This window comes from Pelophylax lessonae (assembly GCF_965119305.1).
Source record: "Pelophylax lessonae genome assembly, chromosome: 7".
NCBI classification, from domain to species: domain Eukaryota; kingdom Metazoa; phylum Chordata; class Amphibia; order Anura; family Ranidae; genus Pelophylax; species Pelophylax lessonae.
In genome coordinates, this window is record NC_138774.1 from 67,569,130 (window position 1) to 67,585,823 (window position 16,694).

The 16,694-nt window shown below is 42.5% G+C and overlaps 1 protein-coding gene across 1 annotated transcript in view; it reads left to right on the top strand.

Moving 5' to 3' along the window:
* Positions 1-16,051, top strand: part of LOC309559471 (cytochrome P450 2C8-like) — an 80,837-nt gene extending 64,786 nt beyond the window's left edge. Inside the window, exons 8-10 of the mRNA XM_082262743.1 lie at positions 10,686-10,873; positions 15,601-15,742; positions 15,821-16,051. Coding sequence (XP_082118869.1) covers positions 10,686-10,873; positions 15,601-15,742; positions 15,821-16,002 — 512 coding nt within the window. The 3' untranslated portion in view covers positions 16,003-16,051. The remainder of the gene's footprint in view (positions 1-10,685; positions 10,874-15,600; positions 15,743-15,820) is intronic.
* The last annotated feature ends 643 nt before the right edge of the window (positions 16,052-16,694 follow it).

A 16,694-nucleotide genomic window follows, 5' to 3' on the forward strand; every position in this document is an offset into this window, starting at 1 on the left:
TTTGTCTTTTAAATTGTAAGTAGTTTTTTTAATAAATTTACCTATTGGTTTACGGGATTACGCTATGGGCCTCTGTTTCTTTCTACATATGGCTTTACGTTCAATGGAGTATATGAGAAGTTCCAAGTGTGCCACATATTAATGTGATCGGTTTAACAACACACTGGAAACGGCTTTCGGCTTTTGGAGTCTTTCGAAGCACCTGAGCTTGATATCGGTTGACCTACTGGTTTACTACTAGCTGGGAGAGGCTGTCTCATTAAATTGAGCAGCCACGGAATTTCGGTAAGCTGCTTGTTATACCTGAGCACAAGGGTGTCCCCTTCCTACACTTTTCCCTGGTGTCACTGGAAGAAAGTTATTTTGCACGTGGATTCACATCTCTGCATTTAATATTGGGACTATTCATTTGGACATTATCCCCTCTCCTTTTTTGTTTTCTTTATATGAGCTTTTCAGCTATATAATTGTATACTGATTTCAGCACTGCACTTTTTAGTTTTTATTAGTTTTTATTCACTCACTTGGGTTACCTATGGCACTTTTCCACTGCAAGTACCGGCTCGGCTCTACTCGGCCCTGCTTGGCCCGGTTTGCTTTTCCACTGCTGGTACCGCATGGTACGTTGTTGGAACGGTTCGGTACGGTACGGTATGGTTTGCTTTTCCACTAAAGTAGTACTAAAGTTAAGTGGGTGGGATAACAGGGTGGGTGGGATTCTCTGACCAATCAGTGGCTAGTAGTGACTGCATGCAAAGGATTGTGGGATATGGTACCAGTTTGGTACCTGTTGGAACCACAATCGAGTAGGTACTGTTTTTTCAGAGCCGTACCGTACCGTTCGGTTCCATGCAGTGGAAAAGCGCCGCCGTACCGTACCGTACTGAACCGTTCCTACACTATACAATGCGGTACCAGCAGTGGAAAAGCACAAAAGCGTGCCGAACCGTTCGGTTCCATGCAGTGGAAAAGCGCCATTAGAGTGACTCTGGCGAACAGCACGGCAAAAACGGTGTCCCAACAATGGGTCTGTCTCTTCCCCTCCAGGTGCGGACTCTGGCACAGCAAAGGGGCTTCAGTTGCTCTCTTCCACTGGTGGAAAATGTCTCTGTCCTGCTGTCTCTCCCCTCACCCCCTAAATCACCTCAGCAGCCCGTCTCTCTCCTGGGATGGTGCTGGGCTGTGAGGTTGACAGTAATGAATACATAGTCCTACCCTCGCAATTTCCTCCACAGCCCTGGGGTAGCACTTCCTTAAACTTTTTACTTCCCAGTATCATTATGTCTCCTCATGTTCAGAAAGGAAAGGTCAGCATCTCCCTATCTCCATCGTGTGGCCAAATGCAGAAACAAATAGTCTACATTGCTCAATGACAACATGCCTGTTACATTCAGGCAAATTGTTTTGAATCTCCCTCCCCAAGCTCTGGAAGCTTCCTCCAGAGGCAGGGGGAAGCAATCAAAACCCTAGCCTGGGAAACCCTGAACAGCCTAGCCAAACAATCAATGCTCCCTTTATTAATGAAGGAACCAAAAACGTAATATACCTAGCATCCTACACGTGGAGGATGCTATGCATGAACAAGACAATTGTAATTGAGTTTAGAAAACCAAGAAACCACCTCCCTTTACATTAGCATCAAAAAAGGGTTGAAGTTCATGGTCATTCTTTCTATTCAAAAACAAAAGCATGCGGTTAAATGTAAAACAGAAGAAAAAATTGTGTTAGACCGGTTTTGCCTGCAGTTCAAATACATTTTAACAGGACATGCTGCTCCAAAGAATCGCAGTGCAACACAAAAGAGGTTACTTGCAGCTTCTGAACTGCCATGTGTACTGCTAATTATATTAAACAAGATTTTGAGAACCTGCATTTGATGTGTATTACAAGCACAGGAAACCAATGCCCTAAGAGTGCTGGAACAGTGGGCTCAATTCACAAAGCAGTATCTACAACTGCTGATGTAAAATACTTCTGTAGCACCCTTCTAGGTAGGTGCTAGGGAAAAGCATATGTAGCAGGTTTTCCAGGCATTGGGCCTGATGTGGGTCTGCCATTGTTACCGGTTACCTCTCTAGTCCATGTGAGCTGCAACCCTGGTTGTGAGAACTGAGACATTGACAACCCGGCATTTTGGGTTTTGTGGTTTTATTGTAGATAAGGGGATGGGAGAAGGGAATAAGTGTGGTATTCCTTTGGTCTCAACTAAATACAATTCGGGACTTTATCTAGAAAATGTCTGTAATGCTGCCTTGACGACAGCCGACGCTAGCCAGCGCTCACTGACGCTTAGAACACACTTTATCTTGACAGAAGTGCTGAATCCTCGACTCTAGGTCCAGAAGACTCAGGACTGTGGAGCATAGAACTACTGACACTGCTGCACTGCAAAGTCACAGACCACCCTATCCAGCCTGGCACTGGCTTGAGGTAGCTTGCTGTGAATTACTGTATAGCTGCAACTCTCAACTGGTACTCTGTACAATTCAGGGCCCAAACTGCTGGCGCCCCCTTTACACTTTAGCTATTTGGGGTCCACTGACTATGTACCCCCTCTACTACTTCAAGGTCCTCAACCTAGGTACCCCCTTTACAGCTAGCTGACACTGGATCCCAGAACCTCCTCTGGAATGGTCTCCTCTAACTCTTCAGGCAGACCCCCAGGGGCAATCCTCAGCACTCACGACCTGTGTAGGCTTTCCTGGGACTGGACCCTTCTCACTCTCCGCTGGTTCTCAGCACACCGGATCTCCTCAGCTCAACTCGCACTCTCTGGATTCTCGGGCGACACCCAGAGACATCCTCTTCCTCAGACAGGAGGAGAGACAGCCGTTCTCTCTCTCCTGGGACTCTGCTCCTGCCAAAGATGCCGGGTCTTGTGCTTCCCCTAAACTTATACCCACTCCCAGCATCCTTTGCAGCATAATCTGCCTTCTGGGGTAGTTACAAGCTTGCATGTGTCCCCTGATTGGGCTTCCTCCACTACCCTATGAGAAGCCTCTCACAGGAGCCAGTGGGGAGACTTCCCCTTTAGCAGGCACACTGTTCGGCAGACCCTATACATTTACCTAGCACCTACCTGTAGGGTGCTACACATATATGTGGCCCTGTCTGCTTATCAGGGGGGGCCTGATCATTTAGTTAGGCTGTCACATGTTTCCAGGTGTGATCTGTTGAGTCCGGGGAGTCTCCCCACTGTTTCCAATGAGGGCTCTTATTGGACAGTGGAGGAAACCTAGCCAATAGCACACCAGGGCTTGTAGCTGTCTCAGTGGGCGTAGTTTGCCACAATGCACCCTGGGATGAGATATAAGTCTGAGGGGAGCATGTGACAGGGCATCTTTGGCGGGAAGCAGAGTCCCAGGAGGAGGGTGATGGCTGTCTCTCCTTCTGTCAGAATATGTGAGGGTGTCCTGGGCGGTCGGCATAGAGGACCGGAGGTTGAGCTGGACTGCAGGAATGATCCAGAGTGCTGCGTACCGAGTGGAGCTGCTGGGCAGAAGTTTCCAGGAAAAACGGAGTACTCGAAACTGCCCAGGGGTCTGCCTGAGAGAGGGGACCACTCCGGAAGGTCAAAGGGATCCAGGAGCCAGGTAACCAGTAGTTGTGATTGAGAAAGGGGGTGCCAGTGTCTAAACCCTGAAGATTAGTGAGAGAAAAGAGGGCGCCGGTGACGGGCCCTGACGTTTTCAGCAGTGCAGCAGTGTATTCAAATAGCTGACTCAGCAGGAGTGCTTAGGGGGAGCTTTAAAGAGGACTTCTTTAGTGAGAAAGTCTGAAGTCAAGTCAGCGTTAACAGGCATCCCGCCAGCGCTAACCAGCGTCAAGCCAGCGTTGATAGGCATTCAACCAGCGTCAAGTCAGCGCCAAACAGCAGTATTCAAGTGTCTCCGCCAAATTGTGCATAGTTTAGTTCCAGGAGTATCCCACTCATCCCTTCTCCTATCCAAGTTACAAAATAAATACAAAAACCCAAAGATACTGGACTGGTCATTGTCTCAGTGCTCACACTTGGAGAAGCATGCTCAAGGGTACTTTTGTTGCACCCGGTGACCCGGGGGACCCATATCCAGCAAAATGGCTGGGAATTGTGCTAAACTTCCTAACGTCTTTCCAAAAACATTTTTCCAATTCACTAAAAACGCTACTAAATTAGCTATTTTATGAAGTGATGCAGTATTTTAGTAGTGAAAGCTAGTGGTATTTTATTGCCACCAGTAGCCGACTTCCTTAACGACCAGTAAAGAACATGGTTGCAAAGGAGCGGGTGGCCACCAGCATCCTTAATCAGTAAATATCAGCTATTTACTGGTTAAGGGCACTGGCGGGTGCCGGCTACTTAAAACCATCTCAAATAAAATAAATTCTTTAACTATTGCTTGCCTGGACTATTTACCGCGTGCATTTATTTCCTTCATTGAATTGACTTTAACGCTTTTTTATGCGGTATTTACTGAGAATGTTTGCTTTTTGAGTTAATGCTGCATAAAGGGATAGGGAATTGACATTTTCAGCATTGTATGCAGTATTTGGGACAAATGTGTCAGCTAAATATATCAGCTAAATACAGCATGCGATCTGCTTTAGTGAATGAAGCCCAGTGTTCTTTAGCTGCCTCTGAAATGCAACAACCCTATACAGGACCTCCTATTCAATGTAGCATTTTCTCCAAAGCACGGATTTACTGTGGTACAGACACGTACATGGAACAACTGCAGAAAGTGAATACATTAAAACAATAATGAATCCAAAGATATTTTTGATTGCAGTTTATATAAAATTATACTACAAAAACCCATTAAGTTAAAACACAACATTTCTCTCCATTTAACCACTTAAGACCGGGCCTATTTTTGACACTTGGTTTTTACAAGCTAAAATAATTTTTTTTTTGCTAGAAAAATACTTGGAACCCCCAAACATTATATATATATTTTTTTTTTTTTTAGCAGAGACCCTAGAGAATAAAATGGAGATCGTTGCATTTTTTTTTATCACACCGAATTTGCGCAGCGGTCTTTCAAACGCAATTTGTTTAAAAAAAAATCACTTTTTTGAATTTAAAAAAATAAGAAAACAGTAAAGTTAGCCCAATATTTTTCTATACTGTGAAAGATAATGATACGCTGAGTAAATAGATACCCAACATGTCATGCTTCAAAATTGCGCACGCTCGCGAAATGGCGACAAACATTGGTACTTAAAAATCCCCATAAATGACACTTTAAACATTTCTACAGATTACCAGCTTAGAGTTACAGAGGAGGTCAAGGGCTCAAATTATTGCTCTCGCTCTAACCATCTTGGCGATACCTCACATGTGTGGTTTGAACACCGTTTACATATGTGGGCGGGACTTCTGTATGCATTCGAGCTAACGGGGACAGGGTGCTTTAATATTTTTTTTTTCTATTTATTTTATTTATTATTTTTTATTTTTACACAGTTTTTTTTTTTTTTTTTTTTTTTAAATGTTGATCGTTTTTACTCCTATTACAAGGAATGTAAACATCCCTTGTAATAGAAATAGGCATGACAGGACCTCTTTTTTGTGAGATCTGGGGTCAAAAAGACCTCAGACCTCACAACTACACTAAAAAAGAAAAAATTGCTGAAAAAACAAATTGGCCCTTTAAACCGGTTGCTAGGCAACGACGTTTGATGTTGCTCCAGTCCTCTAAGACCATAGAGTCGAGTGGGGGCCATCTTGCTGCCAGCAGGTCCAGTAAGCGGGGGAAACAACCAGGACGCGCCGGGAGGGGGGGGGCACCTCTTCTGCCACGGTGTAAGGGTGATCCCGCCACTGGGACCACCCTTATCTGAAAGCCGATCGCCCGCCATTTAAAAAAAGTACCGGGGTTATGGCAGCTATCTGCTGCCATAACCCCGGTATTTAGCGTCAAAGACCGAATTAAATCGACGGTGGGAGGTCGGTAAGTGGTTAATAAACAAGAGCTTCAGTAACCTCTACCCTTGTATATTTCCAATATATCCCTTTAGTATACAACACTAAAACCTTGTAATAAGCAAAATAACAACAGTTCTTTACTACAAGTTATAGTCAGGCTCTTATTAGTAACACTACAACAATTTCCATGACTCATTAGTTATCCTTAATAGAGATGAGCCAAACTGCCCTGGATTCGGTTTGCCTAGTTTTCAGCAAAATTCAAAGAAGTTTGGATGTTGAACTCTATTGAAATCAATGAAAGCTACATCTCTCAATTTAAAAATGCCTAAGCAATGTAGGCTATGTGGGACTTTAGGTGAGACACCAGCAGGTAATGCCAAGCGTCTCCATCCCTGTATCAGAAAAAACGAAAGTTGAAAAGGATTAAAAGAGGTGCATGGAAGCCAGCCAGCCCCCAGTCTGATGTACTCACCCTCCAGTCTGCCACCAACCAAGTAGACCTGTTTAATGATCTAAATAAAGAACAGGGGTTTAGTTGACACGCATTTGCAAACGCATGTGTAAGCTGCAGGGCCACTACACGGCACCCTGTTTTACCTGCAGTCCTAACACTTTAAATTTGAGTGTCTCCACAGTGGGAGCACATGGCTGCTAATGGATGGATAGGAGGTAGGTGGGAGGGAGCAACACAAACCTCCCCCAACCCACCCCCATCCATGACTGGTCTAGTATCTCAAAACTCTAATAGCGATGTTATTGCGATGGTACAAACTGAAAACAACCAGCTGAGAAGCATACACCTCCAACCCCTTGAAGACAATGGCCGGGTAGGGATTGGATCCTGCATTTGTCTGTGTTACATAGTTGGTAAGGTTGAAAAAAGACAACAGTCCATCCAGTTCAACCTGTGGTGGGTGTGGGTGTATGTGTTTGTCAATAGTACATTGTATATTCCTGTATGTTGTGGTCGTTAACCACTTGCCGACCGCCGCACGAATATTTACGGCGGCGGTCAGCCCCTCACAGGCAAAGTGACGTAGGTCTACGGACCCCCCCCCCGTGCGTGTGCCCGGCGGACCCGATGTCCACTCACGATCGTCCGTTACACCGGGAGAAAGGCAGACGGCTAATGTAAACAAAGCCGTCTGTCATTCTCCCCTGTGTAAGAATGGAGATCATACGGTTCTGCTATGTAGGACCTTTGATCTCTGTTCTTACACATCAAGCCACAGCCAATCACAGTAATAAACACGCCCCTAGGGACACACATAACCCCTCCCTCTCAAAAAAAGTTAACCCCTTCACTGCCAGTGTCATTTTTACAGTAACAGTGCATATGTATAGCACTGATTACTGTAGTAATGTCACTGGTAACCCCAAAAGTGTCAAAAATGTCAGTCAAGGGTCCGATCTGTCTGCCGCAATGGGGCCCCGGTGAAGAAACCATGAAGGCCCCCCCCCCCCTGGACCCCTGGACGATGCCCTTTCATTCAAGCCCACTGATCCTGGGGGTCGTTAGCTGGGGAGCCATCGCGTGTGACCGGCGGCTCCAATGGCTGCCGGCAACTCGCGATCTCCCGCAGCAGATGTAAACACAGTTGTCTGTCATTCTCCCTAAAGTGATCACAGAGGCTATGTGATCCTGCTATATAGGATCGCATGTCTCTGTGATTACATCGCAAATCACGCCCCTCCACAGTTAGAATCACGCCCCTAGGGACACATTTAACCCCTTGATCACCAGTACAGTTAACCCCTTCCCTGCCAGTGTAATTTTTACAGTAATGTCACTGGTACCCCCAAAAGTGTCAAAAATGTCAGGGGTCCGATCTGTCTGCCACAATGCCGCAGTCCCACAAAAAAAAAAAAAAACGCAGATCGCCGTCATTACTAGTAAAAAAAATAACAATAAAAATGACATAAATCTTTCCCGTAGTTAGTAAATGCAATAACTTTTGCGCAAACCAATCAAAATACGCTTTTTGCGATTTTTCTTTTTTACCAAACATGTAGCAGAAAACAAATTGGCCTAAAATGTTTAAACATTTTGATTTTTAGCTTTTTTTTTTTTTTTTGAGAATTTTGATATAAAAAAATGTGAAAAATATTGTTATTTTTTCAAAATTGTCGCTCTTTTTTTTGTTTATAGCACAAAAAATAAAAATCGCACAGGTGATCAAATACCACCAAAAGAAAGCTCTGTTTGTGGGGAAAAAAGGATATCAATTTTGTTTGGGTACAGCTTCGCACGACCGCGCAATTGTCCGTTAAAGTCACGCAGTGCCGAATCGCAAAATAGGGCCTGGTCATTGAGCAGCCAAATCCTCCGGGGCTAGAGGGGTTAATTGTATTTTTTATGATTTCATTTTATTTTTTTACAATGTCACTGACTATGACTCTGTCCATTCAGAAAAGGAAGGAGCTGGTAAATTACATATTTACCGACCTCCTTCCTGGTTCTCTATTGTGACACATCTCCTGCAGCAGCCGGCAGGAGAGGGGAGGGAGCACAGTGGGGGGGGGGGACCAGGGGAGCACACAGGGGCCCAGAGACAGCAGAACACAAATGAACTGGATAGGAGGAGTGGCAGGGGCAGCATACGGTGGAACCAATCTCCTCCATTTTCCACTTGCAGCTACAGGGGGAAAAAGGAGGACAGTGCTCTACATGCTGCCCCTGCCGCCCCTCCTATCCAGGTGTATAGGGGAGCCACACAGGCCCCCTGGAGCATGGGGCCCGGTTGCAATTGCAACCCCTGTAGCTACGCTCCTGGCTTGTAGTCTTTCCCCATACCTGAGATTCTCTAGTCCTTTTATTAGCTCTGTTACCCTCTCGCCAGTTCCAGCACATCCTTTCTGAGGACTGCTGCGCAGAACTGGACGGCATACTCAAGAGTGGGACAATTATCATTTTATCTCTGGAGTGAATCCACTTTTTAATGCATGCCAATATCTGGTTGGCTTTGCTTGCAACGGCTTGGCATTGCATGCTATTGCTGAGCTTGTCATCTACTAGGACCCCCATGTCCTTTTATAATACTAGATAGCCGGTAACTTGCATTCGTATTTTTAGCACCCAAATGCATTACTTTACATTTTCCAACATTAACCCTCATTTGCCATGTAGTTGCCCACCCCATTATTTTATTTAGGTCTTGTAAGGTTTCCATATCCTGTGCTGATTTTATTGCCCAGCTTAACTTTGTATTATCTGAAAATCTTGAGATTGAGCTGTTTATCCCATCCTCTATATCGTTTATGAATAAATTATACATAATAGGTCCCAGGACAGATCCTTGAGGGACCCCACTTACCACTCTGGACCATTCCAATTACTCGCAATTTATCACCACCCTTTGGACCCGTCCCTGCAGCCAGTTTTCAATTCAGATACTCACCCTATGGTCCATGCCGACAGACCTCAGTTTGTAAAGTTAACCCTTGCGGGGAACTGTATCAAATGCCTTTGCAAAATCCAGATATACCACATTTGATAGGGGAATGAAGCAAATTTCTTTCCTGCAACCCATGGTTGCAGGAAAGAAATTTGCTCTGTGCATGGCCAGCCTTAGTGAACTATAGAGAAATTTTACTTTCTCTTCAAAACAGTTGAGAGGTATTTGCCTATTATGTAGAAAATATATATCTTTAATTCACCAGAAAACTATTTAAACACTTCTCTTCTGCCCTATAGCAGTTTTACTACTACTGGGCGGCCGCTGTATGTGGGATCGCGTTAATATATACGTGATCCCGCACTTCCGGGTAGTGGATGCAAATGCGCCCCACCGGCAGCTCGCTCTTGTTGTGATTTTGTGCAACGGGAGCTGATCAGCAGGAACCGTGGACTTGGTGTCCCCCGGCACCTGCCGATCGTTCAGTACAGAGGCAGAACGGTGGTCTGCCTATGTAAACAAGGCGAATCGCCATTCTCTCCGTAGGGAAGGTATAGATCCTGTGATCCTGAAAAGCAGGGACATGGATCCTAGTAAAAGCACCTCCCACTGGACCCTAGTAAAAGCACCTCCCACACAGTACACAAACACTGGCTAGACACACAGTTAACCCTTTGGTTGGCCCTAAAGTTAATACCTTCCCAGCCAGTGTCATTATTACAGTGACCGTGCAAATTTTTAGCACTGATCACTGAATTAGTCTCACTGGTCCCCAAAAAGTGTCAAAAGTGTCAGTTAGTGTCCGATTTGTCTGCTGCAATATCGCAGTCCTGCTATAAGTCGTTAATCGCCGCTATTACTATAAAAAAAAAAAAATTCCATAAATCTATCCCATAGTTTATAGACGCTACAACTTTTGCCCAAATAAATCAATACATGCTTATTGGGATTTTGTTTACCAAAATTATGAAGCAGAATACATATTGGCCTAGATTGATGAAGAAATTTGATTTTTTACATTTTTTTTATTGGATAGGTTTTATAGGAAAATATTGTTTTTTTTTTTTTTTTTTTCAAAATCGCGGGTCTGTTTTTGTTTATAGCGCAAAAAATAAAAACCACAGAGGTGATCAAAAGACCAAAAGAAAGCTCTATTTTTGGGTAAATAGGACACTATTTGGGTACATCATTGCACGACTATGCAATTGTCAGTTAAAGTAGCGCAGTGCCATATCACAAAAAATGACCTGGTCATTAGGAGGGGTCAATCTTCTGGAAACCAACCCATTGCTGCATGTTATTGGCCAGGAACTTAGCCAGCAAGTTTTTTTTTTTTTTAAAGAAGCTTTCAATAAACAGTGAACCATCTATGCTCTAAGCTAAAGTGCAGGAAGAAATTGACCGTGTGATTGGACGGAACCGCTGTCCCTCTGTGGAGGATCGAAGCAAGATGCCATATACAGATGCCGTGATCCATGAAACACAAAGGATTACAGATGTCTTACCTATGAGTGTACCACATGCAACTGCTGAGACTATCGTGTTCCGAGGCTACACCATCCCTAAGGTTAAAAAATATGTTCTATCTTTGTACTTTGTGTAACCATGTGAGGTGTGGGTTTTGTGATGGCAAAGGATCTGGTATTTGCATTGTGATAGCTTGCAAACACATAAAACTGAACTCCAGGAAAACCGCTAAATACACTGATGAAATACATATAAGGGAGTGGTTTTACCTGTCAAAGGATTTTTATGTCTGTCCTGCCAGTTCTGAAATTTACACAGCATTGCCATGCGGCGCAGCCCTGTTGGGCAGAGGAGGTGCCCTAGGTTTTCTCTGCTGCAGCTCCGTAACACTTACAGGCCTCCTTTCCACCCTGTCACTGGACAGTAAATGTAGAGGTAGTAAACTGCAGTGTTAATTTCACAAACAAAAATCATTTTGTCTATGAATTAACACTATTTTAGTCAACTAAAATACAACTAAAACAGTTCAGAGGACTATAATATGACTAAAACTAAAATGGTATTTTAGTAAAAGACTTTGGCTAAAACGAAATTGAAATTTGTCGTCAAAATGAACACTGCTAAATCTGCATCTGTAGTGCATGTTCAAACCTTTAAAGCGGAGTTCCAGGCTAAAATCAAACTAGGTCTTAAACAATAGAGCAGCAATCCCCCCCCCCCCCGTTTTTTATATAATTTACTTTATCTTTTCTGCGTTTTTTTAGCTGGACTTCCGTCCTACTTCGCTGCGAGGTAAGACACTTCTGCGATTGCATTGGGCCCTCCTCCTCTCCCCCCCGCTGCCTTCTGCTTCTGGGACCTGTGTGTGTCCCAGAAAATTACGAGGTCATTCAGAAAGTGTAGTGCGACTCGCGCATGTGCAGTAGGAAATGGGCTTTGTAGCCTGAAGGCTTCACTGTCATTTTCTTTTACTTGCAATGCTGGCACCTGTACCCGAAGCGGATGGACAGATCGCCTTGAGGTGCCAACATTGCGGGCTCCCTGGACAGGTAAGTGTCCTAATAAAAGTTAGCAGTGACAGTATTTGTAGCTGCTGACTTTTAATTGTATTTTTATTTTTTCTATACAGGCTGGAACGCCGCTTTATTACCATAAATAATAACATGTTCGTAGAATTTTACCCCAGGAGTATATAATGAGTTTGAAAATTCTAGAGAAATGCTTAAATAATGCATTACATTAAACACATTAGATATTAGTTAACTAAAATGTGCTGGAGAGTTTAACCATCTACAATACAACTAAAAAAAAAAACAATTCAAATGACTAAAAAACTAAAGTGGCAAAAAAACTAAAGTGGCATTTAAGCCAAAAGACTATGACTAAAACTAAATTGAAATTTGACGTCAAAATTAACACTGGTTATATGTCACAAACAACCTTAAAGCGGCGTTCCAGGCTAAAATTCAACTAGGTCTTAAACAATAAAGCAGACCACTGACCACCCCCCTCCCCTCGTTTTTGGATCTCTTTTTTTTTTTTTTTTTAGTCTTTTCTGCGGTTTTTCAGCTGGACTTCCGTCCTACCTCGGCGCCGCAAGGTATATCACTTCCGGAATTGCATCAGGCCCTCCTCTTCCCCTGGCTGCCTTCTGGTACCTGTGTGTGTCCCAGAAAACGATGGGACTATTCAGAAAGCATAACGCAACTTGCGCATGGGAAGTAGGAAACCGGCTGTGAAGCCTGAAGGCTTTGCTGCCAGTTTCCCATACTTGCAATGCCTGTGCCTGCACCTGAAGCCAATGGATCGATCAGCTTGAGGTGCTGCCAACATCGCGGGTTCCCTCGAGAGGCAAGTATCCTGCTTTTTAATTTTTTTCACAATATAGATTTTTTTGAAGAACAAATGTGGTATACAAACAAGTAAATGAACATTATTACATAAGAACAAGTATTAGGGTGATATAAAAAGTTACAATGCCCATTTCTTTGATGAAATACATATTACATTGTTTGAAAAGGGGGTAGTCTGAGACAGAAAGAAATGAAAAAACAAAAACAAAGATAACCTAACAAGTGGGTAGGTCAGGATAACAAAAGAAAAACTTGATAACATAGATGACCAGAATGGGGGAAAAGTCAAAATGGCTTAGATAATAAGAACATACGTAATGTACTTAGGAAGTCCAAAAAGAGCCCGGGGGCAACCTAATCATGCCCGTATGGGCTTAGATACTATACTTCAGGATCCCATAATATGTAGATAATTATCAGTTGATTGAAATAAGATCCAATTATCCCAAGTATTGTGATAAAGGTCTGAACGATCGGATGCGATTGCCCTGGTTTCCTCCATAACCTGGAGGTTATTAATCTCAGTTAACCATTCTTTAATATAAGGAGTATGGGAGGTTTTCCAATACCTGGGGATCAGTGTTTTGGTTGCATTGAGTAGGTATCTTACAAGGGAGTTTTTAAATCAATTAATTGGCATTGGCGTAACGTTTAGGAGGCAAAAGGCCGGGTCCATAATAAATGCTGAGGCAATGATTTCTGATGTTTCTGCCTGATTTCCAAAAATCAGCGATAAGTGGGCAGGACCACCAGATATGTAGCATACCCCGAATCCCTCCCACACCTCCAGCACTCTCCGCTGGCTTGTGAATACCAAGTTTTGAGTTTGTCAGGTGTATTGTACCATTGAGTGAGAATCTTGTAGGATGTTTCTTGTTTTTTAGTGCTAATCGAGGATTTGTGAGCTAAAGAGCAGGCCTTATTCCACTGAGGTTCCGAAAAAGTTTTGTCCAAATCTTTTTCCCATGTACATTTAAAATCAGGGTCATGTTTATTGATAGAGTATCAATCCTGGGTCTTTACTTTTGGCCATATGTTGTAATAGTAGGATTGTCTTTACCCTGTCTTCCTGGGACAAATCCCACTTGGTCCCCATGGACCCATTCTGCCATCAAGCCCCTCATCCTAGTAGCCAGGATTTTCGAAAAAAAAAGCTTTGTGTCTGCATTTAGTAGGAAAATAGGTCTATAACTTGAACAAACTGTTGAATCCTTTTTTTCTTTCAATATAACCGTAATCGAGGCCCCTAAGGCCTCTCTACTCATTTTATACTGACTACCTAGCCAATTTATATACCTTTCTAGTCTAGGGATCAGTAAGTTTTTAAACCTTTTGTAATAACTAATTGTAAACCTGTCAGGGCCGGGACTTTTCCCCACGGCTGTTGTTTTTAAAGCTTTCTCTATTTCCTCTCCCATTACGGGGGCTTCCATCTCTTTTAATTTCTCTTCTTGTAGTTTGGGCAACCCTGCATTCTTTAAATACTCCTTTATCAGTTCTAATCTATTCTCCTGTTGACTCTGTCCCTCTTTCCCATTAACGTCCTACAGTCTCCCATAGTATTTTTTAAACACTTTTGCAAACTCCGACGTTGAGTACTTTAATTCTCCTTCCTCCCCTCTTATTTTTTCTATGTAATTAATTGCTTTCTTTTTTTTAACCATCCTTGCCAGCTTCTTCTCAATTTTATCGCTCCATAAGTATTTTTCTTTGGCTACTCTATTGAATACTTGTCTGGTTTCCTGCCCTAGTAGTTCTTTCAGTTGGTCCCTTTTGATTACTAATTGATGATGTATCTTTTCACCTTGAGTTTTTTTATGTTTTTTGTTCTAAATCATAAATCTCTCTTATTAATCCTTCTTTCTTTGCCTCTCTGTCCCTTTTCCTTTGTGCCCCTTTAGATATTAAAATACCCGGTATGTATGCTTTATGTGATTCCCATAAGATGTTTTCTGTGATTTCCTCTCTCTTTCATTCAGCTGAAAAAATAACTCCAATTCCTCTTCTATTTCTGCAGCCCATACTTTATCTTTTATCAACTCTTCATTAATTCTCCATGTGTTCTTATTAACTTGTCTCCCTGCGATGTTTAACCTCACTACTACCGGTGCGTGATCCGACCAGGTTTTGACCCCAACCTTTGCCTCTACTCCCGTCTCCACCATTCTATGCTCTATCATTAAATAATCAATCCTGGAGTATGTCCTATGTACCTGGGAGTAGAACGTATAGTCTCGTTCTTTAGGATTTAACACTGTCCATATATCCAATAGTTGACATTAGTACAGTCTTTTTTTTTTATCATCTTAACATGCGATGCTCTACTTCCAGGCCTATGTGAAGTACTATCTATGTCAGGTTCAAGGCAAAAGTTGAGGTCTACTCCTAGACTTAAAGCCCCTTTACGTGATTTAGGCATCCCCTTCATCCCTCTACTAATTGTTGGTATGACAGAAAAAAACACCTAAATACCCATTTTACTTATCTAAACTTGCAGTCATGCAATGCCACAGTCCCGATCCTTCCCTTTTCTTTTGTTTTCTTGGTGCGGGGTCCTTCTTCAGGTACCGGCACAAAGGCAGTGATACAGGACCTGTGGTCTTGGGAGGATTTGCAGCCCAGTATTAGCAGTCCCCCACACCAAGGAACAGCAGAGGTGAGGGACCTGGAGGGGGTCTTGGGTAAGTATATTGTGCTTCATCAAGTAAATACAATAAAAAGCCTGGCAGGGTTGGAATTGGTAGGAAAAAGGAGTAATATTTTCCTGGAGTGGGGATTTAACAAGCACCTAATTATTGTGTAGAGAGCGGCTACAAGGGTTTTTTTTTTAATCCTGGAGAGCTGCAGCGCATTTTATGTTTGCTTTTGTTTTTAATGAGGGGCTACAGTTCTATTTAAGTCTGTTAGGAATATTTTATATATTTTTTTATTATTACTACCTAGAGTGCTTTAAAAAATGTTCATCTCCTTGAAGGGCACCACCATTTTTCCACTTCTGACCTCTGTCCTGAAGGATCCAAAACACTTTCAGAACCCGCACAAATTCAACCCAGAAAATTTTCTAGATGAAAAAGGCAAATTCCAGAAGAATGAAGCATTCATGCCATTTTCTACAGGTAAATGGAAGAGTAGATCTTCCTCAAATGAGACTTACAGTCAGCATTTTGATTGCCTTGTGTTTCTGTTGCCTACAGGAAAGAGGATCTGCATTGGAGAAGGAATGGCAAGAATGGAGCTCTTCCTATTTATTACTGCTATCCTGCAAAACTTTAATCTGAAATCTGATGAGGATCCATCAGATATTGACATATCTCCTCTACCCAAAAGCAACAGTACCATTCATCGTCCTTATGATATTTGTTTGGTCTCCAGATAATCTTGTCTTCTGTCTGTCTAATTGGTGATGTCTAAGACTGAGAAGTTCATTTTTTCGTGTGTCTTTTATTCTTCATCAAGCTTCTAACTGCAACTTAAACATCCAGAGCCCGGGTTGTAGCCGACTAAGTGCACCAGGTGAATATTCTGTTGCCAGTTACATGTGGACTGTGGAAGGAAGGACCCTCTGTTCTTATTACATGGATCCCTACCATGCAATCCCAGTTTTAGCAGCCTGACATTTTAAATGTATCCAGCTTAAGGATTAAAGTAGATCATCCAAAATGTTTTCTACATTTTTTTATAATATAACTCCAAGTTCAAAACTTTTTAGCATTAAATAAAGTAGTGAAGGATTAAAAACATTTGTCATATATAACTTACCAAACCCAACACTTAATACTTACTAGGGATTTTTAGGCAGAAACAATCAACACTCATACATAATTAAAAAAAAACATTCTAAAATATTGCACAAATGTTGATAAAACTTTAGGGTGATCATATACATTTATGACACCAAAAGAATATATAATAAAAAATTGTATTCATCTTAAAAAAAGTTGATCTTTAAAACACAACTTTCTAAAGCCCCTACAAGGCTATAATTAAGTTATTACCCATAAGACAAATTCTATCACGCATACAATTTTGTCTTCACAGTATGTCTTAAATACCCTCACCCTTCAGCAT